At 39.8% G+C, this 26,617-nt stretch overlaps 1 long non-coding RNA gene, 1 pseudogene and 2 gene segments (V, D, J or C); 2 read left to right on the top strand and 2 right to left on the bottom strand.

The window, feature by feature from the left end:
• LOC112657482 (T cell receptor alpha variable 9-2-like) overlaps positions 1-26,617 on the bottom strand; it is a 55,704-nt gene that overhangs the window by 4,287 nt on the left and 24,800 nt on the right.
• On the top strand, positions 1,363-2,941 carry LOC118355446 (mRNA cap guanine-N7 methyltransferase-like; annotated as a pseudogene).
• Positions 8,460-11,434, top strand: LOC125755652 (uncharacterized). The gene is made up of 3 exons (XR_007412651.1): positions 8,460-8,892; positions 10,539-10,627; positions 11,291-11,434. It is a non-coding gene; the product is annotated as an uncharacterized LOC125755652 (long non-coding RNA).
• On the bottom strand, positions 10,036-12,764 carry LOC118355447 (T cell receptor alpha variable 9-2-like). The segment is given in 2 exon segments: positions 10,036-12,365; positions 12,483-12,764. Coding segments are annotated over 2 exon segments (597 nt in total).

Raw genomic sequence — 26,617 nt, 5'->3', positions numbered from 1 at the left:
TTGGCTGTATCTCAAAGATTTTGAACAGTTGTATTTTCATTTTCGTTAATTTCCATGAATCTTTTAATTCTTCTCTAATTTCCTGGTTGACCCTTTCATCTTTTAGTAGGATGCACTTTAACTTCCAAGTGTTTGACTTCCTTACAACTTTCTTCTTGTGATGAGTCTAGTTTCAAAGCATTAAGGTCAAAATATGCAGGGGACAATCCCAATCTTTTGATATAGGCTGAGACCTGATTTGTGACCCAGTATGTGGTCTATTCTGGAGAAAGTTCCATGTGCACTAGAGAAGAATATGTATTCTATTGCATTAGGGCAGAATGTTCTATTTGTATATGTGAAATCCAATTGATCCGTAGGTCATTCAAAGCCCTTGTTTCTTTGCTGATCTTCTGCTTAGAAGATCTGTCCTTTGCTGAGTGTGCCTTGTTGAAGTCTCTGACTATTAATTATTATTATTTAAGAATCTCTTTATTTTGATTATTAATTGGTTGATATTCTTGGCTGCTCCCACATTAGGGGCATAAATATTCATAATTTTTAGTCTTCTTATTAAAGGACAGACCCTTTAAATATGATATACTATCCCTCCTCATATCTTATTACAAACTTTGGGATAAACTTTAATTTCTCTGATGTGTGGATTGCTACCCCAGCTTTTTTTTTTTTTTTTTTGATGTCCATTTGAATGGTAAATGGTTCTCCAACCCCCTCAATATGAAGGTGTCCTTAGGTCTAAAATGAGTCTCTTGTAGACAGCATATACATAAGCTTTTTATCCAGTCTGATACTCTGTATCTTTTGACAGGATCATTTAGCCCATTCATATTCAGAGTAACTACTGAAAGATATGAATATCAATTTAGTGTCATAGTGTTACCTATTCAGTCACTACTTGTGCACATTGTTTCTTTTTTTAAGATTTTTAAAATTCATTTATTCATGAGAGGCACACACAGAGAGAGGCACGGACACAGGCAGAGGGAGAAGGAGGCTCCATGGGGGAGCTTGATGCGGGACTCGATCCCGGGACTCCAGGATCAAGCCCTTAGCTTAAGGCAGGCGCTAAACCACTGAGCCACCCAGGGATCCCTGTTCAGATTGTTTCTTTGGGCTCCCTCTTTGCTTACAGGGTCACCCTTAATATTTCTTGCAGAGCTGCTTTGGTGATCACATATTCTTTCAGTTTCTCTTCATCCTGAAAGCTCTTTATCTCTCCTATTCTGAATGACAGCCTTGCTGGAGAAAGTATTCTTGGCTGCATGTTCTTCTCATTCAGGACCCTGAATACATCATACCAGCGCTTTGTGGCTTGCCCTGGCTCTGTTGATAAGTCTGTTATTAATATGATATTCCTTGAGAGCCGTAGCCGCCTGCGTGGTGTCACTAGGCCAGAAGAAACACCCAGCAGTTCCACTTACCTTAGTTCATGAAGTTTTGCCACCTACTTAAGTAATCAAAAATGGAAAATTCTGCAAAAGCAGAAGAGTGTGAAAAGCTCTCTCTCGAAGAGGCAAAAGCATCAAAAGATTTGGAAACAAAGTCTTTATTCAGTATTAATGAAAACACAACCACTCCTGGGTCTCGACTTTCTGAAAAGGCTCCTGTCTGGGGACAAGCAGACACACCAAAAAAGAGAAAAATGGATTTGAAGATGATCTTATAAAGAAAGTTGTAGTGGTGGGGAAGATACTCCAACCAAGAAAAAAAAACTTGATGCTGAATTTGTCCCAGAGGAAATAGGTTCTGGTGATGATGAGGGCATTTCAAGGAAAAGAAAAAGGGAAATTAATGATTTTCCAAAAGATGAACCGTCTACTGGAGATGGCACACAGAAGAAGAGAAAAATAGAACTTGAGGATGTTCCTGAAAAGCAAAAAAAAATTAGAAGAAGGACACAGTTCAACAGTGGCTGCCCACTATAATGAACTACAGGAAGTTGCTTTGGAGAAGCGTAGCCAAAGTTGTATTTTTTACCTAAGAAACGTTAATAATTGGATGAAAAGTGTCCTTATTGGGGAATTTTTAGAAAAGGTACAACAGAAAAAAAAACGCGATATCACTGTTTTGGACCTGGGATGGGGTATAGGTGGAGATTTGCTCAAATGGAAAAAGGGAAGAATTAACAAGCTAGTTTGTACATATAACGCTGATGTTTCTGTCAAACAGTGTCAGCAGCGGTATGAGGACATGAAAAATCGTTGTCGTGATAATGAATATATTTTCAGTGCAGAATTTGTAACTGCTGATTGTTCAAAGGAACTTTTGATTAACAAATTTCGTGACGCCGAAACATGCTTTGACATCTGTAGTTGTCAGTTTGTCTGTCATTATTCATTTGAATCCTATGAGCAGGCTGACATGATGCTCAGAAATGCCTGTGAGAGACTGAGCCCTGGAGGCTATTTTATTGGTACCACTCCCAATAGCTTTGAACTGATAAGACACCTTGAAGCTTCAGAAACAGAACCATTTGGGAATGAGATATATACTGTGAAGTTTCAGAAGAAAGGAGATTATCCTTTATTTGGCTGCAAATGTGACTTCAACTTGGAAGGTGTTGTGGATGTCCCTGAATTCCTGGTCTATTTTCCATTGCTAAATGAAATGGCGAAGAAGTACAATATGAAACTAGTCTACAAAAAGACATTTCTGGAATTCTATGAGGAAAAGATTAAGCACAACGAAAATAAAATGCTGTTAAAATGAATGCAGGCCTTGGAGCCATATCCAGCAAATAAGAATTCCAAACTTGCCTCCGAGAAGGTGGATGACTATGAGCATGCAGCAGAGTACATGAAGAACAGTCAAGTAAGGTTACCTTGGGGAACCTTAAGTAAATCGGAGTGGGAAGCCACAAGTATTTCCTTTGTTTTTGCATTTGAGAAGCAGCAGTGAGCACATACGCAGTAGCCCAGGACGGCTGTGTCCCATCCTATACAGATTTGAATGATCCATCCTAGATTGGGCAACTTTAATCATTCTAAACGTGCAGGATGCTTCCGGAAACTCCAGTGTATAAATTCAACATTTGCTGTCTGTGACAGATGAACTTTTCTGTGTGTATTTAAGAATCAGTTGGGACCTTTGTTTAAAAACCTATTTTTAATTAACGTTCTAAGAATTTGATTTGCCTCACTACTCTCTGAGCACATAAAAATTATAGTATGACTTGTTTGAGCTGCTGAGCTCTTTCCACAGTGCTCTGATTTGTTCAGTGTTTGTTTACATTATTAAATTTATTGCAGTTATAGAATTGATGAGGGAGCATACTGGTTGGTGGGGTTTGTGCTCATTTCTGTAGTTTTGTTATATAGTGTGTTCAAGATTAAATGGATTGTGTTCTGTACTATTGAATGTGTTCAATATATATCAATAAAGTTGCAAGTTTAAAACAGAATTTTAAATGATCATAAAAATTATTTACCTAGAAAAAAATATGATATTCCTTGCCATATAAGTTAGGAATATCTTATCTCTCACTGCTTTTAGGTTTTTCTCATTATCTCTGAAATTTTCAAACTTCACCATTACACGTCGAGGTGTTATTCAGTTTCTGTTGATCTTGGGGGCTGGGTCTCTCTATCTCCAGGACATGAATGCCTCTTTAATTCCCCAGATTTTTTTCTATTGGAGTTCAATTTGTCAACACATAGCATAACACCCAGTGCTCATCCCATCAAGTGCCACCCTCAGTGCCCGTCACCCAGTCACCCCCACCCCTGCCCACCTCCCTTTCCACCACACCTTGTTCGTTTCCCAGAGTTAGGAGTCTCTCATGTTCTGTCTCCCTCTCTGATATTTCCCACTCATTTTTTCTCCTTTCCCCTTTATTCTCTTTCACTGTTTTTTATAGTCCCCAAATGAAGGAGACCATATAATGTTTGTCCTTCTCCTATTGACTTATTTCACTCAGAATAATACCCTCCAGTTGCATCCACGTCCAAGCAAATGGTGGGTATTTGTCGTTTCTAAAGGCTGAGTAATATTCCATTGTATACATAGACCACATCTTCTCTTTCCATTCATCTTTCGATGGACACCAAGGCTCCTTCCACAGTTTGGCTTGTGGACATTGCTGCTATTACTTCCACAAATTAAGGAAGTTCTCAGCTATGATTTGTTGAAACATAATTTCTCTCCACATCCTCTGGAATCTCCATAAGATGAATATTATTCTTTCTCAAACTATCACTTAATTCCCAGATTCTCTCTTTGTGGGCTCTTTGTTGGTTTTCTCTATTTCCCTCAGTTTCCTTCCTTACCATCAACCTTCCTTACCATCAACTTGTCTTCTATGTCACTCACTCTCTTCTGCCTCATTAAGCCTAGCTGTTAGAGCATCCAGTTTAGACTGTTAAACTTGGCCTGATTAGATCTCAGTTTGGTAGTAAGAGAATCTATACAGTCTTTTATGTTTCTTCAAAAGCCACCAGTAATTTGGTACTTTCTTTTCTGATGAATTCTCCCTTCTAGTCATTCTGTGCAGTGGAGAATGGCTGTATGAGTGAGCAGAGTCAAAAATATCAACAATGACCTAAATAAAATACCCCCTAGACAATTCTGAAGAGGTCAGGTACCAGAAAATAAAAGAAACAGAAGACTATGAAAGTAGAAAACAAATTTTTTTAAATAGTAAAAATTTTAAAAGGGGGGAAAAGAGAGGTGGGGGAGAGTGAATATTGTCTCACAGAGTGGACCAAGACAGTGATACTCTTAGTTCTGAGTGTATTTTGATCGTATGTGAGAAGGTGTTCAATTCCAGATTTATATAAGCAAGCAAACTTATATAGAGAACAACATCAACAACAATCACAAAAACAAGGAGACAAAATAGGTGTGCAGAATGTGAAGGAAGAGAAAACAGTAATATCACAGAGTACACCTATATACTTCTCCAACTGGTTCTGAGTGTATTTTCATCTGTATCTTAGAAGATACTAAATTACAAAATTATAAAACAAAACAAAACAAAAACAAAAAACCCAAACTTATATATCTACAAAAATTAAATTGAATACATGAAAGGAAGTCAAAAATGAAGAAAATAGGTACTAGATGTAATTGTAAAAATAGGAAACTTGAAAAAGAAAAACTGAAAAATGAATAGTTTATAAAATATTTTAGCTACGGCTGGAAAAAAGAAAGAATATTGGAATATTTTAATGTGAAAGATAAATAAAAAGCAAAAGCCTTGAATTCCTATACACTATATTCCTTCAGTCCTGGACTTTCCAGGGCTGCATGGTCTGTAAACGTGCTGTTACGCTGTTCTTCCAGCTGTTCTGGGGAAGACACCTGCTATACTCATTCTCAGGTGTCTGTGCCTGGGCAGAGGAGTCCCACGCTTTGCCAGGTGGCTAGACTCTGTGTGAAACTCTTTGTCCGGTGAGGCCGTTGTTCTCTAGAGACTGTGCGTCTCCAGGGAGAAAGCAGAGGGAAAAAATGGTGGCATCCAAATCTCCAGCCACGGAGTGAAAGCTCCCCTCAAGTAACAAGCTACAGGCTCTTACTGCGTGCTGGAATCATCCAATTTTAAGGGTGACCAGTGGTGGGAGAACTTTTACCATCTTGTGCACTCATTAGCTCCCCCCCCACAATGGAGGGAACAGAAGATAGTCCACTTCTGTTCGTTTCCAGGCCTCGGGCAGAGATACATTCACCCGGCTCAGCTACACACAGGCTCTGCCTTTCCCAGGTGTCCATGGAGGGGTGCTGTGTTCCAGTCCTTAGTTGGAACATTGGATGCCATTACTCCCATGATCACACCACACTTTCTGGTTTATGGCATAAGTGGGGCTTTGTCCTGGGCTTCCTAGCCTCTCAGAACCTCTCCATGGGGCTGGAGCTCAATTCTACCTCATACCAATCTGAAGGACAGACAGGGCCTAATCCACTGTAACAGCTAGGACAAAAGTAAGGAAGGGGAACACTCTACAGCTGGTATTCCTTGCAAGATTGGGAATAAGTGCAGAACCTAGGTTTTAATCCCAAAAAGAAGGGGATGAAGGTAAGGAGGCCTTATGCCAAATAATTCAAATCACCTTTCATGAGCCAGTTTCTTTCTCACCTCATACAGAGCACAGAACAATGGATAGCCTGATCCTCTCAGAGATCTAGCTAATTTTTTGGGTATGACCCAAAGGCACAGATGACAAAACAAAAATATAGAAATGGAATTGCATCAAACTAAAAAGCTCCTGCATGGTAAAGGAAACAGTCAACTGAGTGCAAGATAATTTATGGAATTGTAGAAAATATCTGTGAACCACCCATCTGATAAGAGACTAACATCCAAAATATATAAGGAACACAAACAACTTAACATCAATAAAATTGGAAAAAAAATTTAAACAAAAGAGAAGATGCATATAAAGTGCCTACAGAAGGGAATCGTTTGGATTTAGCCCTCAACTAAACATAAACTCCTTAGGATCCTGTTCTATTCTCTCCTATACCCTCAGTTTGTAGAAAAAGACACATAGCAAAGCTTTATTGAATGAACTGATAATGATGCTTTGCTCTAGTACTAACAGTACTATTTTTAGTACTCATTGGTATTTCAACAGATTTTTTGTAGGCCTACTGTTTGTCAAGTATGCTCAAATGTTTTGAAAATAAGCAAAATCTCTGCTCTCGTGGAATTACAATCTAGTAAGAGAAAGGCACAATATTTGAGCACAGACCTGGCAACTCTGTTTGTTAGTCAAGTAAGTTAGAAGCTCGTTAAAGTTCTCCTCTTATTACTTCTATTTTCTCAATGAATAGTTGAGAGTGTAGATATATGTATGAGGCTTTATTGCTAGGTTAAGTTTAGGACACAGAGTGGTATATCCAAAAGATGGAAAGAGACAGACCATGTGAAATAACCAAAAGAAACCTGGCATATTGTATGCGTATAATAGAAACTAGGCTTTCAGAATAGAACTATTGGAGGTAAAGAAGGCACAGTGTTTAATTTTATGTGTCTACTTGACTAAGTCATGGTACCCAGATATTTGGTCAAATGTCAAATTAGAAGTTGCTGTGAAGGTCTTTTTGTTTCGGGGTTTTGTTTTGTTTTCGGTTGGGTTTTGATGGTGTTTTGTTTTGTTTTGTTTTGGTTTGCTTTGTTTTGGTTTTTTGAGAGACAGAGTCAGAGGGAATAGGAAGGAAAGAATCTCAAGTAGGCGACACACCAAGTGCAGAGTCTAATGTGGGGCTCCATCCCACAACCGTGAGATCATGATCTGAGCTGAAATCAATAGTTATACACTTGACTGACTGAGCCACTCAGGAGCCTCTATAAAGGTATTTTTAAGATGAGATTAATGTTTAAGTCAATAGACCGAAAAAAGCAGATTACTCTCCATGACATGAGTAGGCCTCATCTCAGGAGTTGAAGATCTTAAGAGAAATAGATCGAGGACCTGGAGGTAGAAGGAATTCTGCCACCAGACTGCTCTGGGACACAAGCTGCAATACCAACTCTTTCCAGGGGTCCAGCCTACCCACCTGCCTTATGGAATTTGGACTTGCCTGTCTCCACAATCACATAAGCCAATTCCTAAAATCTCTTTCTTTCTGTGTCTGTCAATCTCTTTACACGCACATACAGAGACTCGCGCATGCGTGCGCTCACACACAGGCATCCGTGCACATGTTATTGATCTTATTTAGATTCTGTCTCTCTGGAGAACCCTGAGTAATACAGAGAATATTTTTAAAAATCAATGAAGAACTTTCGTATTCGAAAAAATCAGTTTTAAATGTGTATACTCCTAAATAACATAGATGGTTTGTTTGTGTTACATACTTTCATGAACATGTGTTGTGTTTTCACAATAAAATGGTTAAGTATTAATGGTGAAGATATTGTAGCCCCAGAAATGGTTGATCCCTCAGGACACTCCCTTCAGGGAAGAACTAAAACACAAAATCAGTCGAGCAAACTCAGGAAGGAGAGGGTTGAGGGGAGATATGCGAGGAGAAAGGGAGAGGGAAAGGGAGAGCGAGAGAGCGCAAGAGAGAGAGAGAGAGTCTCAGACAAGGTAACAGTCCATTCCCATCCATTCCTGTTCTGCTTAAAATAGGGGCACTATATTTGAAATAAAGCCCATTTTGAACAGCAGCCTCAGGAAAGGCAAGGATACTTACTGATGTGGCAGCAGGGCTGGCAAAGGACAAAGCACAACTAAAGTCCTGCAGAACACCCCCACCCAGGGTGGGATATGTGGGCTATTCTTCAGGAAGCTTCCATTTGTCTAATGTTTTGCGTTGCTAGAGGGAATAGCCATCTTTAACTTCACAATTGCAAGGCCTCCAGTATCTTGTAGGTCCTCCTTAGCATATGAAAATCCTTTTGGAATCTCCTTTTCCTTACCTCCTCCAACTCTGCAAGTATATAATCAGCCACCCCTCACATGCCCTGGGAAGTTGCTCTTTCTGCCCACAGGTCCTGCCCCCATGCCTTAGTGAAACCACCATTTTGCACCAAAGAAGTCTCAAGAACTCTTTCTTGGTCATCAGCTCCGGACCTCACCTATATTCCAAAACTTCATCATTACCACGACGAATTTTCATGAACTTCATCAGGAATTCTATGCAGTAATGGAAGAAAAGTCAGGAAATTTCCTGCAACATAGTGATAGGGTCCAGAACACTGAGGCGGCAGCAGCAGATTTCAAGGCAATTCAAGTAGCTGAGACTCTTCTGAACTCCAAACCCAAGTCTAATTCCTCCTCTTAAAGAGGAACACAAAAGATACTGTTGTGTCCAAGGTTGCAAATCCAAGAAACCACCGAGGAGGCGACACTGATGCAAGTACACAAGGGTTTATTAACAAACTCGAGCTTGGGTCCAAGTATACCTGTCACAGTGGAGCAGGAAGTTGGACCCTGAGGTGGGTTCCAGGTGAGTTTTATGGGCTGGTCTAAGCGACCTCCAGAAGGGGAGGAGGAATTTCTCAAGTTCTGTTTACTTCTGATATGGGGCTTTCAAGGGCATTAAGCTCTGTTCTCATTCTAATATGGGGCTTTTTCGGGCCTTAAGCTGTTTTTTCCTGTAACTGAAGTAAGGTAAAGTTCAGCTCTTATTCACAGGGGCCTGAGATGGCTGTACTTGTGCTAACACTGAACATAAGGTGGAATGGCCTTAATTTTCTCGGCCTCCACATTTCTCCCTCTCAGAGGAACCTAAGCAAGGACCCAATCATAGGTCCAGGTTGGTCTCAGAGTAAGCCAGGGGGAATGATTAAACCAGGATTCGAACCAACCTTGTTGCTGTTCTCATTCCTGTTTGCGTCCCAGTGAAGAAGCAACATCCTAGTTTAAGGCAGCACATTACCGTCCCCACCCCCCCCGCCGTTGTAAGAAGACTAAGTCTAATCCCCTTCTATTTTTTTTAATTGGAGTTCAATTTGTCAACATATAGCATAACACCCACTGCTCATCCCATCAAGTGCCCCCCTCAGTGTCCATGGACCCAGGAAGTAATCCCGTCGACCTTGAGAGCGGTGGGAGTGGTCAGGCTCACGATGTAGGGTCCCTTCCAGCCAGGTTGAAGTGTCTGGTGTTGGTATCTCTGGACGTACACCCAGTCACCTGGCCGATATAGATGGGGGTCCAGGGGTGGCCCAGTCTCATACAGGGCCCTCAGCTTAGGCCACACCGGCTCATGGGTCCGTTGTAACATTTGGAGGGAGAAAAGCAGTTGGTGATCATCAAATTCAGCAAGCACCTCAGGTTTTAAATTGGGGATAACAAAAACAAAAAAAAATTGGGGATAACAGGTGAAGACCGACCATGATCTCGTAAGGAGTCAGTCCCATCTTATATGGGTAGTTCCTCACCCTATATAGGGCAAAGGGGAGGAGAGTCACCCAGTCCCTGCAGGTCTCCAGAGCTAATTAATTAAGGTCTCCTTTAATGTTCTGTTCATCCTCTCTATCTGTACCGAGCTTTAGGGCCTATACGCACAATGTAATTTCCAATCTGCCTTAAGTACTAGTGCCACTCCCCATGCTACCTTAGAGACGAGTCCTTGTCCATTGTCTGATCCAATTCTCACAGGAAAACCATACCTCGCTAAGATGTCTTCCAGCAGTTTCTTGGACACGGTCTGTGCCGTTTCATGTTTGGTGGGAAATGCCTCGGTCCATCCTGAAAAAGTATCTACAAACATTAGTAAATACCTGTATCCGTATTTTCCAGGTTTAACCTCAGTAAAGTCCACTTCCCAGTAGGCTCCTGGGCGGTCCCCTCAGAGCCGGGTGCCTGGGTTAGATCCATGGGCAGTGGCATTAGGTAACTGGCATGTATGGCAGCTTCCACTTTTTAAAATTTAAATTCAATTTACCAAGATGTAGTATAACACCCAGTGCTCAATTCATCTCGTGCTTTACTTAATCCCAAATTACTGTATCAAACCTTCTGCAAACCCTTTGTTTGTTTCCCTGAGTTATGAGTCTCTCATAGTTTGTCTCCCACTCTAATTTTTCCCCACTCAGATTCTCCCCCTTCCCTTATGGTCTCTTTCACTATTTCCTATATTCCACATAGGAGTGAAACCATATGATAATTGTCTTTCTCCAACTGACGTATTTCACTGAGCATCATACCCTCCAGTTTCATCCACGTCAAAGTTAATGGTAGGTATTCATCCTTTCTGATGCCTGAGTAATATTCCATTGTATATATAGACCACATCCTCTTTATCCATTCATCCGTCAAAGGACATTCTCAGCTCCTTCCACAGTTTGGCAACTGTGGACATTGTAGTTATGAATATTGGGGTGCAGGTCCCCCATCATATCCCCAAGACACAGATACACTGAAAAGATGGGTTATCTGACTTTTTGATGTGCTGTTCTTCAGTTCAGTGACTATCTTCCATTCTTCTATAGGATTTGAAAAGTGTCACTACTTATTATATAGGCCCAGGTAAAGAGCATGGGTTGTCCATTACTTACATATTTTCTAATTCAGTCCTATGATCTTCCAAACATCCAACACACACACACACACACACACACACACACGACACTATCTACCATAATTATTAAAATGTAATTGGTGCCACTTTTTCCTAACCCTTTCCAGAGGGTGTAGCACACACTGAGGCACTTCTCTACTATGTGCTACTTCGTTACTTCTATATTTGGTCTGCTTAGCAAGTTTGCATTGCTCCATATTGCTCCATAAACATACAGCTCACCCTCTAAAATTTTTCTAATATCACTCTCTGTTATCATCTTTTTCTGTTCTCTTTGTAAGTTTATGCCCTTTACAATTCCTTACCATCTTTTTAACAGAGCTTCAAGGGGTACAGAGAGGAATATGTACGCCACAACTTCCCTTGGCACTGGAAGACCATCTCACTCAAGGCCTTCTTGTTAGTAGGTTAATGATTTATGTACTTACCAAGATGGAATGAGGGGCACAATTTGTGATTTAGATATGAGCCACTTTCTCCATTATATTTCTGTCCCAATGCCTTCATTTTGAATATCAGTCCATGTCTGACAAATGACTTATTAGAGAAGAAAGCAGGGCAGAGGTCCCTGGCCGCTCTTTTCCTTGCTCAGGTATACTGCTTCTCCTCCTTTCTTCCCTTCCCTTCTTTCTCTCCTAAAACCTGGTTTGGGGGCTGAAGTTCTCCCATTCCCCTCCTGTCATACATACTCTGTCATAGGCACACTGGGCAGAAGCCACCTTCTCAGGCACACTGAGTTACTCTAAAAGTGTCAACACACCAGAGTGGCTGAACAACTTGTGGGGCTGGACTTTCCCTGCAAGGATGAGCAAAAGACCACTTCATTGTTATCTGGCTTTATCTTGAAATTGCTTACACCCTGGCTGAGGAACAACGGTCATCAAACTGTTGTCGAAGTCACCAATGACTAGCCAGGTGGAGAGTATTATCTTGGTTCCTAGGCTCTAGCCTTTTGTATGACTTTGTATCAACCAGATGCTGAGGGACTAACAACCACCGACTGCGCTGGAACCAGAGTGGATCAGTCAGAGAGGCTCAGCATCCAGGCCCCCGCTCTGCTCAGAGTTTGCGCTCAGCTCCCCCTACAGTCCCCGTCACTGTGTCACTCATGACACAGTAGTACACAGCTGAGTCTGACACGTGCAGTGAGCCTTTCTTCAAGTGGAAGGATTTGGATGAGCTGTCCAAAGTGGCTTCAAACCCTTTGTTACTTCCCTTCTCCTTGTCTCCTGATGCTTTCAGAAGGAGCTGTGGACCATTCCCCAGATACTGGACATACCAGAAAAGGACAGGATACCCTGACGTTGAGTAAGTACAATTCATAGTCAAGGAAGCCTCTTCTGAGAGGGTCACCTTGCCTTCAGTCTGATTCACTGAGTTTCCATGGGTTTGTCCTGGGGGAAAAGAGACCTGTGTTACCTTCAGCACAAAGTCGGTGGAGAAAAGGATAGTTAAAGTCTTTGCTGACACAATAGGGGGAAAGATCTAAATTTATGAGGCATTTCACTTACCAAGCATTAAGAATAGGACAATCACGATCCCTGGAGAACACTTCATCTCTAGAGTGTCACTTAAATAATGTTTCTGCTTCTTAACCTGAAGAAACGCTGGAGTGACAGAGAAATGATCAGTGGAAGCCTTCATTTCACACAGGAAATGTGATTGAGGGAGGAAGCTCCACCTCCTGGTGGACAGGGACTGAAATGGGTGCGCCTGGGACAGAATCCTCCCAAACTCAACAACCTGTTTCACCCCTGACTTCATGAAGCGCATGCCAGTTTTCGGGTGGCACTTGGAACTCTGAACAGCAGCAATCCTAACCTCTCAGGGTCTATTTTGTTCTTCAGAGACTACCTGATATGGAATTTCTGTAACACGGTATCCCAGAGCATTTTTATAGCTCACAGGGTAGCAATCTCATAGAACATTTTACCTGTACCTTATAATATTCTGATGTATCCGTGTGAGCCATCCTATAATCCCCTGACTGCCAGAAAAGAGGTTGTGGTTGAATACAGACAGAAAAAATTATTAGGAAGGAAAATCATTGCTGAGTGATTCTGTGTTTTTTGGCTGGCAGTGTACCCTAAAATTAAGAATAGTGACTGCCATTTTCTACATGTTCACTAAAGAATTTTCAAATTAAACAAAAATAATGAACAAATGTCCTTTACTTGATACCTTATTTCCTTTAGAACCAGATACCTGGTTCTAAAATAACACCAATTGTATGTTAGTAAATTGAACACCAATAAAAAATAAATTAAAAAATAAAATAAAATAATACCAATTGTAATACTACTTTCTTTTTAATGAAAGCATTTCAGAAGAAAAGTCATACTCTTTTATATTCAAATATTTTAATACTCAGCGATTCCTAATTTTCAGACTCATTAAAAAGTGAAATATATGAATTCTAGACAGAAGAAACATCATACATGAAGTTATCAAATCCCTGTAGAATGAGCTGAGTTTTTTATCTTATATTCTCACTGTTTTGTTGACTCCAGCATATGGTGGCTAGTGTATGTCAATCAGGCAACAAATACTAATGCTATACTCTTAACAGGTTTTAGACTTAAGGATGCTTTCCATTATGATGCGTTTGTCAAATTTTGTTGCCAAGAGTTACAACAACAACAAATTTCCCCACAATGTAAGAAATCAGGATTATCCAAATAAAGTTTTGGAGAGGGACAAGTCTTCTGTAATGCTCTGTAAACTTTTATCTCTACACACATAGATGCAAGCTTAGCTCAAGCTGTTTCCTTCCCACCTCTTTTCACAGATTCAGAACAAGGAGTTTCATGAGTCCAGAGTTAACATGGGAATGCTTTCTCAGATACAGAGTGAAGGAAGAAATTCAGGCCTGGATATTGCTTGGGTTCAGGTATCCCTTCCTTTCCTCCAATTTCCAAATCACATTGTCAAAATCTGCCACAATACTCGGCTAGAAAGGAATTTTGGACAAGCCACTACAAATTTGTATTCAGATTTGTAGGGACAATCCCAAAGGGGTTGCAATGATGCTGGTTGAAAACGAACAGGGCTGGATTGATGGATTGAGCACTGGGTTTTATACTACAAGTTGGCAAATTGTATTTAAATGAATATTGTTAAAAAATAACAATTTAAAAAAAGAAAATAAACAAAGGGCTTCCAGATGGCTCAATTAGTTGAGTCTCAAGGTCTTGATATCAACTAGGGTCATGATCTCAGGGTTGTAGGATGGAGCCCCACATGGGACTCTGAGTTCTCCAGGAATATGCTCAAGAGTCTCTGCTTTCCACTCATCCTCCCCCACCACCTCACCTGCCACCCAGGCAATCTCTCTCTCTCTCTCTAAAATAAATAAATAAATAAATAAATAAATAAATAAATAAATAAGTCTTTGAAAAAGACTTAACAAACAGTATAGCACATAGGTGCAGAAGTATGATCTGTAACTTAAAGAAAAAAACATACTATCAGGCCAATAAAAGCCTACATGAGAAATATTTTGCATGTGGGTCACACAAGAAACTTTGCGCAACACTGTGGGGAGATACGGCATTGTAAATTTAGATATTTAATGGCTTATATTATTGCATATATTGCATAACAATAAACTGCACCAAATTAAACAATTCTGTAATATTTGACGCATGTATACATTTGTAAAACCATCACCACAATCATGATAATGAACATATGGATCACCCCAAATGTTTCCTCATGTCACTTTGTAATCCTTCTCTCAACTCTTTACCACTCCCATTTCCAGGAATCACTTCTGTCATGATTAGTCTTCATATTTCATAATTTTTTATAAATTTTTTCTTAATGACACTCTTTTGTCTGGCTTCTTCTCAATATAATTATTTTGAAATTCTTCATTGGTCTTAACTTTCTGTTGTTGTCTTTTCGTTACGCTGTAGTATAGCATCATGTGCCTATAAAACAGTTTATCTATTCACCTGTTGCTGACCATATCAATTATTCCCAGGGACTGTTATAAAGAAAGCTGCTGTGAACATTTGCATTTGAGATATTTTATAGAAACATGCTTTTGTTTCCTCTAGAGTCCATACTTGGGAGTAGAGTGGCTGGATTCTATGGTAGGAGTACTTTGATTTTCTTAAGCCAGTGTGTTCTAGTAGATGTTTTTGTAGATTTCCTTGCATTTTCTCTTCAGACAATTATGTTGTCTATAAATAAAGATAAGTTAACTTCTTCGTTTCCAAACGTATGGCTTTTGTTGCTTCCACATGCCTTATTGTATTGGCTAGAACCTTTATTTCAATATTGAATACAAATGGTAAGAGCTAAAATTCTTCCCTTAATTCTGAAACTAAGGAGAAAGAGATTTAGGTTTCACCATCAAGTATGACATTTGATGAGGTCTTTTTGTTTAGCCCCTTTTTTAAGTTGAGGAAATTCCTTTCAATTCTAAGTAATTTGCTGCAAGTTTTAAGCAGGAATGGATCTGGATTTTGTCCAATGGTTTTTCTGCACCTATAGAGACACACCTAAAATATAATTGCTCATCTGCAACTTGTCAGTCTCTGTGGGGTGATTTATTTGATGACCCATGAGAACAAGGTATATCAAAGCCAAGACAGCTGCCTGGTGAAGCCAAATGATCGCCAGTGACCAGTAGCTACATTCCAACAGAGATAACACACCACACTGGGGATGCAACATTAAACTAACACTAGTGGGGACTTTCCTAGGATGGCAGACAGCGGGGCTATTCACACCTTTCTGGGACTCAACAGAAACCCATAAAATCTGGAAACATGGAATATGGTCTGCAATACTGTCCCAAGGAAACATTTGAGTATCTCTAAGGGATCTTCCACAACGCTATTCCCTCCATGACCTATGAGTATGGACTGATACTAGTATTTTCTTTTCTAAATGAATTGAACCACTATTCGTCAAAACACCACAGCAATCGCAAGAGTCAACTACCACCTGGATTCTGTGTTTACTGCCTATGCAATTTCAGTTAGTCCCGAGATAGCAGAGCAAATTTCTCTGGGACACTTAGGTAAGGTTAGCTCTCACACTGAAACTTCACTTCTCCCACCACACCCCAATCCTCCAGAAAAGTAGAAACAACAAATGGAATATTACACTGAAATGAGTAATTGTAGCAGTTACCTTTCAACTATTTTGGCCTAGTACCTACCTTAGCCTTCACGGCCTGCATCTTTCTCTCTGTAGAAAGATGCACATGTGTTACAGACCACATAACTCAGAATGTCCCAACTCATGCGTATTCCAATCTTCACATACTGAACTAAGTAAGCTCTTGACGCTCTGCCTTTCGTCCCAGGAACAGATTGCCCTCTGGCCATTCATTTAACCACCTTTACTTGACCTAAACCTTTGGTGCTCTGAACAATCTCAGGAAAAGATTGCCATTGAGACTTGTGAATTGACCTCATATCTACTTTTTATTACCAGTTAGGTAGATAAAGTACAAGAAATGGATCCTTGGTTACATGTACATCAATTCTCTGACATCCTACATCCTTCATTGACAAGAATTGAAAAAGTTTCTCATATTAGAGATCTTAAGCTGAAGTCCTCCAGAAATTCAGCAGAAGTGGGCATTCCACAGGTGAGAGCACATGCAGTATCCTAGATAGAAACATGTAATTGCATAAAGCAGACAGTCCCATCCAAGGCCATAGAAGAGAATTAATCTAGATGTTTGGTACCACTGGTTGCAATATTTTCCTTTGCACTCTTTTGTGGTAATTTTTATCCTTGAGAAATATTTTCCCACTCTAATGATAAAATGTTAGGTATTTCTGATTACCCTGAATTGTTCTCTCACTAATAAAATAACTTGCATGGGTATGGCCTTTTATTGACACAAACTCACCCTAGTGCTATAGCTCAGCTCTGCACAGACATTGCTAGTGCAACAAAGTTGAACAATTATTAGATATGCTATTTCATTTCAACTCCTGCAGAAGCCAGATAATCACCAACCCTAATTGGTAGTGATGAGAGTAAATCTTCATCAATTAAGTTACCCTCAAAACATCATAAGATATCTATTGAGAACAATTTAGGATGAAGTCTGTGCAATGACGCTTGTGTACAGAACATACCTCAGCTTGATTATATGAGTTGATCTGAACTTCAACACCACCTCTGCATTACCAAATGCCAAATATACTTTGTAGAACTATATAAATCAAGTCTCTCAAGGAATTTAAACACTTGAAATAATGAGTCATTCCTATGAAAATAACTTCCACTCATTAGGGGTAGGAAACACTGAGAGGGGTGACAGAGGTAGAGATCATGCGTGTGCCCTGTGACATGCGGTTCCTCCCACCAAGACACATAGTTCTCATAACTCTATGTGTTGTAGGCTCCCATCAAGATGACATTCTTAAAAAAGAAGAATAGACCAATGTTTTGTTGGGAATATGGAAGCACGCATGTAAAGACAAAGGAAAGGAACATAGGAGTTTTGGAGAGCGAAGAAACTAGTCTGTAAGTGATACTCAAATGGTTATAGGACCTATAAAATGTATTAAAATTCAAAATTCACAGCCCTGTATACCAAAAAGAGTCAATTTTCCATATAATTATTTTGAAATAAAAAATTTAGGGGCATCTGGATGACTCAGGTGGATAACCTTCTGCCTTTGGCATGGGTCATAATACTGTGGTCATGGATCCAGCCCTGCATCCACTCCCTACTCACTGGGGAGCATGTTTCTCCCTCTGCACCTCCCCACAGCTCCTGCTCTCTCTCTCCTTCAAATAAATAAACTAAATCTTTGAAAAATAAAAACAAATAAAAAAAACAGTCTCAATTGAGGTATTATAAGTAAATAAATAACAAATAAACAAACAAACTAATTAATTAATTAATAATTTTGACACAGATCAAAATACCAAAATAGGAATTTTCTTGCTGTAACAAGAGACTCATTTTAGACCTAAGGACACCAACAGCCTGAAAATAAACGTTTGGAGAACCATTTACCATTCAAATGGTCCTTAAGAGAAAGCAGGGGTAGCCATCCTTATATCAGATAAACTAAAATTTATCCCAAAGACTATAGTGAGAGTTGAAGGGTGACACTATATCATACTTAAAGGATCTATCCAACAAGAGAACTTAACAATCATCAATATATATGTCCCGAATGTGGGAGCTGCCAAATATATCAATCAATTAATAACCAAAGTTAAGACATACTTAGACAATAATACATTTATACTCGGTGACTTCAAACTAGCGCTTTCTACACTCGATAGGTCTTCTAAGCACAACATCTCCAAAGAAACAAAGCTTTAAATGATACACTGGACCAGATGGATTTCACAGATATCTACAGAACTTTACATCCAAATGCAACTGAATACACATTCTTCTCAAGTACACATGGAAGTTTCTCCAGAATAGACCACATATTGGGTCACAAATCGGGTCTGAACCGATACCAAAAGATTGGGATCATCCCCTGCGTATTCTCGGACCATAATGCCTTGAAATTAGGACTACATCACAACAAGAAGTTTGGAAGGACCTCAAACACGTTGAGGTTAAGGACCATCCTTCTAAAAGATGAAAGGGTCAACCAGGAACTTAAGGAAGAATTAAAGAGATTCATGGAAACTAATGAGAATGAAGATACAACCATTCAAAATCTTTGGGATGCAGCAAAAGCAGTCCTAAGGGGGAAATACATCGCAATACAAGCAGCCATCCAAAAACTGGAAAGAACTCAAATACAAAAGCTAACCTTACACATAAAGGAGCTAGAGAAAAAACAGCAAATAGATCCTACACCCAAGAGAAGAAGGGAGTTAATAAAGATACGAGCAGAACTCAACGAAATCGAGACCAGAAGAACTGTGGAACAGATAAACAAAACCAGGAGTTGGTTCTTTGAAAGAATTAATAAGATAGATAAACCATTAGCCAGCCTTATTAAAAAGAAGAGAGAGAAGACACAAATTAATAAGATCATGAATGAGAAAGGAGAGATCACTACCAACACCAAGGAAATACAAACGATTTTAAAAACATATTATGAACAGCTATACGCCAATAAATTAGGCAATCTAGAAGAAATGGACGCATTTCTGGAAAGCCACAAACTACCAAAACTGGAACAGGAAGAAATAGAAAACCTGAACAGGCCAATAACATGGGAGGAAATTGAAGCAGTCATCAAAAACCTCCCAAGACACAGAAGTCCAGGGCCAGATGGCTTCCCTGGGGAATTCTATCAAACGTTTATAGAAGAAACCATACCTATTCTACTAAAGCTGTTTGGAAAGATAGAAAGAGATGGAGTACTTCCAAACTCGTTCTATGAGGCCAGCATCACCTTAATTCCAAAACCAAACAAAGACCCCACCAAAAAGGAGAATTACAGACCAATATTCCTGATGAACATGGATGCAAAAATTCTCAACAAGATACTAGCCAATAGGATCCAACAGTACATTAAGAAAATTATTCGCCTAGACCAAGTAGGATTTATCCCCAGGACACAAGGCTTGTTCAACACTCATAAAACAATCAGTGTGATTCATCATATCAGGAAGAGAAAAACCAAGAACCATATGATCCTCTCATTAGATGCAGAGAAAGCATTTGACAAAATACAGCATCCATTACTGATCAAAACTCTTCAGAGTGTAGGGATAGAGGGAACATTCCTCAACATCTTAAAATCCAACTATGAAAAGCCCACAGCAATATCATTCTCAATGGGGAAGCACTGGGAGCCTTTCCCTTAAGATCAGGAACAGACAGGGATATCCACTCTCACCACTGCTATTCAACATAGTACTGGAAGTCCTAGCCTCAGCAATCAGACAACAAAAAGACATTAAAGGCATTCAAATTGGTAAAGAAGAAGTCAAACTCTCCCTATTCGCCGATGACATGATACTCTACCTAGAAAACCCCAAAGCCTCCACCTCAAGATTGCTAGAACTCATACAGCAATTTGGTAGCGTGGCAGGATACAAAATCAATGCCCAAAAATCAGTGGCATTTCTATACACTAACAATGAGACTGAAGAAAGAGAAATTAAGGAGTCAATCTCATTTACAATTGCACCCAAAAGCAGAAGATACTCAGGAATAAACCTAACCAAAGAGGTAAAGGATCTATACCCTAAAAACTATAGAACACTTCTGAAAGAAATTGAGGAAGACACAAAGATGGAAAAATATTCCATTCTCATGATTTGGCAATTAATATTGTGAAAATGTCAATGTTACCCAGGGCAATGTACACGTTTAATGTAATCCCTATCAAAATACCATGGACTTTCTTCAGAGAGTTAGAACAAATTATTTTAAGATTTGTGTGGAATCAGAAAAGACCCGAATAGCCAGGGGAATTTTAAAAAAGAAAACCATAGCTGGGGGCATCACAATGCCAGATTTCAGGTTGTACTACAAAGCTGTGGTCATCAAGACAGTGTGGTACTGGCACAAAAACAGACGCATAGATCAGTGGAACAGAATAGAGAATCCAGAAGTGGACCCTGAACTTTATGGTCAACTAATATTCGATAAGGAGGAAAGACTATCCATTGGAAAAAAGACAGTCTCTTCTATAAATGGTGCTGGGAAAATTGGACATCCACATGCAGAAGAATGAAACTAGACCACTCTCTTGCACCATACACAAAGATAAACTCAAAATGGATGAAAGATCTAAATGTGAGACAAGATTCCATCAAAATCCTAGAGGAGAACACAGGCAACACCCTTTTTGAACTCGGCCATAGTAACTTCTTGCAAGATATATCCACGAAGGCAAAAGAAACAAAAGAAAAATGAACTATTGGGACTTCCTCAAGATAAGAAGCTTTTGCACAGCAAAGGATACAGTCAAAAAAACTCAAAGACAACCTACAGAATGGGAGAAGATATTTGCAAATGACATATCAGATAAAGGGCTAGTTTCCAAGATCTATAAAGAACTTATTAAACTCAACACCAAAGAAACAAACAATCCAATCATGAAATGGGCAAAAGACATGAAGAGAAATCTCACAGAGGAAGACATAGACATGGCCAACATGCATATGAGAAAATGCTCTGCATCACTTGCCATCAGGGAAATACAAATCAAAACCACAATGAGATACAACCTCAACCCAGCGAGAATGGGGAAAATTAATAAGGCAGGAAACAACAAATGTTGGAGAGGATGCGGAGAAAAGGGAACACTCTTACACTGTTGGTGGGAATGTGAACTGGTGCAGCCACTCTGGAAAACTGTGTGGAGGTTCCTCAAACAGTTAAATATAGACCTGCCCTACGACCCCGCAATTGAATTGTTGGGGATTTACCCCAAAGATACAAATGCAATGAAACGCCGGGACACCTGCACCCCGATGTTTATAGCAGCAATGGCCACGATAGCCAAACTGGAAGGAGCCTCGGTGTCCATGGAAAGATGAATGGATAAAGAAGATGTGGTTTATGTATACAATGGAATATTACTCAGCTATTAGAAATGACAAATACCTACCATTTGCTTCGACGTGGATGGAACTGGAGGGTATTATGCTGAGTGAAGTAAGTCAGTCGGAGAAGGACAAACATTATATGTTCTCATTCATTTGGGGAATATAAATAATAGTGACAGGGATTATAAGGGAAGGGAGAAGAAACGTGTGGGAAATATCAGAAAGGGAGACAGAACGTAAAGACTGCTAACTCTGGGAAACGAACTAGGGGTGGTGGAAGGGGAGAAGGGAGGGGGGTGGGAGTAATGGGTGACGGGCACTGGGTGTTATTCTGTATGTTAGTAAATTGAACACCAATAAAAAATAAATTAAAAAAAATTATTCGCCTAGACCAAGTAGGATTTATCCCCGGGACACAAGGCTGGTTCAACACTCGTAAAACAATCAGTGTGATTCATCATATCAGCAAGAGAAAAACCAAGAACCATATGATCCTCTCATTAGATGCAGAGAAAGCATTTGACAAAATACAGCATCCATTCCTGATCAAAACTCTTCAGAGTGTAGGGATAGAGGGAACATTCCTCGACATCTTAAAAGCCATCTATGAAAAGCCCACAGCAATATCATTCTCAATGGGGAAGCACTGGGAGCCTTTCCCCTAAGATCAGGAACAAGACAGGGATGTCCACTCTCACCACTGCTATTCAACATAGTACTGGAAGTCCTAGCCTCAGCAATCAGACAACAAAAAGACATTAAAGGCATTCAAATTGGTAAAGAAGAAGTCAAACTCTCCCTCTTTGCAGATGACATGATACTCTACGTAGAAAACCCAAAAGCCTCCACCCCAAGATTGCTAGAACTCATACAGCAATTTGGTAGCGTGGCAGGATACAAAATCAATGCCCAGAAATCAGTGGCATTTCTATACACTGACAATGAGACTGAAGAAAGAGAAATTAAGGAGACAATCTGATTTACAATTGCACCCAAAAGCATAAGATACCTAGGAATAAACCTAACCAAAGAGGTAAAGGATCTATACCCTAAAAACTATAGAACACTTCTGAAAGAAATTGAGGAAGTCACAAAGAGATGGAAAAATATTCCATTCTCATGTAAAAGGTCACATAATGCAAAGATTAGAGTAAGAGAGACAAGATCAAGATCATCTGACATTTCAAATGCCTCCGATCTCAGACCTTGCTCCTCCTAGGTGGGTGTTGCTCATGACCTTGCAATTCCCAGAGGACTGATGGTACCAATAGTCAAAATGTGGAATCTTCCCTCAGTTAAGATGAGTATGACAAAAAGTAAGGAAACAGCTCTCAATGACAATGGAGCAGGGGTAGCTTCCATCTGTTATCAGTGCTTCAACTACAGGAGACTGTCTGAGCCAAGATTGGACAAATTTGCATAGAGAAACCTGACATGCTTTTAAAAAACTATTTGAATGCTGTGTGTCTTATATTTGACAAGATATTGACAGAGTAGAAATGTTGATGAAATATCAAGCTGAAATCTCAGATAATATAACCATGTGTAACGTTATTCTTCAAATGATTTCATTTTCTCAAATCAAAAGAGATGGTATGTCCTCGAATGCAATTACTGACTCATGGTCTCAGGAGAATTTCCTCTAAAGTAATAACCATCTATTCCTGCAGGCTTCCCACTTGCTGGCCATCACTGGTTCACATACCATACTCTTCATATTTCTCCAAAGCTGTTGTGTTTGTTCCCCACGATTCATTGATAAATTTCTCCAGGCATGTGAGTTTCCAGTATTATCTCTTCCTGCCAAAATCCCTTTATCATTCACATTAGTTTATTGGAAATTTTATGTCTTCTGTGAGAATAAATTCAGGGAAGCATAAATATTCTGTGTCCTCAGAATGATACCAATAGGAAATCTGCTCTAAAGAACTGATCAGGAGAAATGGTCTCTGGGAAACCAAGTTTACTTCATTCTCAAAAGTTGAAGCCCCCTTTCCTGTGATTCATTCTTACGGATCTTCTGAAATGACAAAAACGAAAATTCAGCTTCCTTCCACTTCTCCCACCCTGAAAGATTTAAAGACAGCCATGGTGAAGAATATCAGCTCAATATATACATAAATGTGTATATATGAAATGTATTTTTATGTATGGAAACCTTCTTCACCCTGAGAATCTTTCATTCTCTTCCCCATTCTTCACAAAATAAGAATTCTCAAACTCTTCTCTAAGCAAATTTCCCTCTTCTCCAAGATAGAAATTTAGGTCAATACTTGTAGTTTTGAGATGTTACACTCAGAACTGGGAGTAATGGTCTGAATATGACCATTCATAGGAAAAATGCTCTTCCATGTATTACCTATAACACAGATAAGGCCATTCCTTGGGCAAAATTCTCAGCTTCTTGATTATTTCATAGAATAGTGTTTTACTTATGGTCAAAGCATTGGCCTAGAAAACCTTCATCTATCATCTTCATGGACTGCCAACTGCAGGAGTCTTCCAATTTCAATGATTTCTTTGAGATAATGTGTGAGTTATGCTCATTATACTCATCCTGCCTTCAAGGGATGCCCATCTGGGATAGTAAATATATTGGCTATGTTGGGGAAAGTACTTAGAAACACAGGTGGGTGTTCACATAGCACCATCACCTTTGGCTTACTCCTACAGAAACAGGGAGTGGTGGATGAGTCTGCTGGTAGAATAACAGTGGCTCAGCCTGAGTCCTTTCCTACCCAAGGTCCCAAACGTTTACCCAAAGTGGAACTCTCCATTCAGGCGTTCAAACTGATTGGGCCACGACTTTCTCAGACCCAAACTGCAATCATAAATGGCTGGGCTTGCATTAGACACTTTCTCTTTACCCAGCAGGATGGTCCTACAGCAAGGAGGCAGAGGAAAGAATGCTAAGGAGGAAGTGAGGACACCCACTGTCTTTCTAGCCCAGTTCATTCACTACCTGTTTGTTCCCTACTGTCATCTCAGATAGTCCCTATTGTATAAAATGAAGTTGGATTCTAAGATTTCTAAGGACTCTTCCAGCTCTAAATTTCTTTGACACTATCTAACAGAAACGATCTTATTGAGAACTGGCTGTGTGCAGTGTGGACTGGTGTCAGAATGGAGTGGGGTGGAATTGCCCACATCATGGAACAACAAGACCATTTCCACAAGCACATACAATTAGTGGGTCTGAAGTTGATCCTAATCTAAGGCCTCTTCAGAAGCAGACACTCCCTCCACAGGATCAGATCCTAACTGGGTTTTTATTCTTTTTATGAGATCAATATGGTATCAAGGAGAGCTAAGTCCAAATTAACATGGAAAAAAAATAGGACTTTATTCATGAGTATAAAGTGCTTCACAGGCAGTGAGACCAGGGACTCCATGGTGAGCCATGAGTAAGCAGAAGGTTCTTCTGGAGATATATTTCTTATATATTACATATCCATTACATATAATTTATGTATCATATGAAACAAAGAAAAAATCTCCACAATCGAGATAATCTAGAGGAGATGGATTGGGCTTATTAATATGGAAAGCGAGAAATACTTTCTAAAACAGCCTAATTGCTGTGTGGATTCTGGCTTTCTCCTTGAAAGTTGAGCTTGAGTTTCAAAATTTCCAGCCAGGGATGTCTATACAATTTTTTAGATCATTTCAAAATGAAGATTTGGGAACCTCATTCACAAAGCAGGGGAAAGGTGTCCTTAGGTAATATTTCTAGTGAAACTATTTTTTTAAATGCTATAGCTGTTCATACATATTAGTTTCATGTCTCTCAACTTAATTTTTTAAAGACTTTCTTTTTTCAACCAACCAAGTTCAAAGAAAAATGATACAGATGTACTGATGATGCCAACGCACCTCCTGTCCCCACACAGGTGTAGCCTTCCAATTATTATCTTCCCCATGACACCTTTCACAATGAAGAAGCCTACACTGCCATTATCATATCCCCAAACCCCACAATCTAATTAGGGTTCACTCCTGATGTTGCACATTCTATGGGTTTGAACAAATATATGAGGCATGTACATACCATGCATTATAAAGAGTAAAGTCACTACACTAAACATGCTCTGTGCTCTATTCCCTCCTCCTGCTCCCCTCAACCCTTGGCAACCACAATCTTCTTACTGCATCCATACTTTTGGCTTTTCCGGAATATCATAGGATCATAGCCATACGCTATGTAGCCTTTGCAGATTGCTGTTTTCACTTAGTAAAACGCATGAAAGGTTCCCCTATCTCTTCATGGCTCCATACCTCCTGTCTTTTTAGCACCAAATCGTACTCCATTATTTGGATGTACCACCACTTCCACCATTTATTTATTCATTCACCTGTTGAAGGACATGTTGCATACTTCCACATTTTGGCAAGTGTGAATAAAACTGCTATAAACAACTTGTGTACAAGTCTGCATGTGCATATGAATTTTCAACCTCTTTGGGTAACTACTCAGGAAGGCCACTGCTGAACCATATGTTAAGAGTATGTTTCGCTGTGTAAGAAACTGCCAAATCCCTTTTTGAAATGTCCATGTATATATCTGCATTTTGTAGTAATTTCCCAACAAAATTCAGTACACCCCTTGATGCACGTCAAAGCCCCAGATAGCCCAAAGCAGACACAGGCACGGCAGGTGGTCCTGCCAACAGCTCACTTCACACACAGCCTGCTGTGACCCAGAACCTGAGCCTGCACGTGTTCCTGCCTGTGTCCTGCTGCCCTATGTATAGCTTCTGCTCAGGCACCTATTCCTCCCACTTCTGGGACTCACTCATTAAAGACAAGTATGAAGATAAAATCATTAGGAATTTCAACACATCATTATGATTTCACAGCATTCAACGAAGGGCAGGGGTCCTTGGGAAAATAAGGGGCTTTGTAACTGCACAGGTCACATACCCAGAGGTAGAAGCTACCTCTGCTTCCAGCTTCTGCAAGACTCTCCATTTAACTCCATCTGACTTTTTAGGATCCTGGTCCTTCCTATCAATACCCTTGCACCAACATAAAAACGAGTGCAGGCTGGAATTCAATTTGTGCTGTTTCAGCTTTGGGTTTGGAGTCAAGAGTCCTTGTCTCTGGCCACAACACAGAAGGGAATGTTAGTGGAGTCCTGGAAGCTTTCTGCTCCCTTTCCCAAACCAGGAATGGTCACAAAATCATGAGT

The sequence above is a fragment of the Canis lupus genome, chromosome 8 (assembly GCF_003254725.2).
Source record: "Canis lupus dingo isolate Sandy chromosome 8, ASM325472v2, whole genome shotgun sequence".
Lineage (NCBI taxonomy): Eukaryota > Metazoa > Chordata > Mammalia > Carnivora > Canidae > Canis > Canis lupus.
The sequence above is the reverse complement of the archived record's forward strand: the minus strand, read 5'-3'. Positions and strand labels throughout refer to the sequence as shown.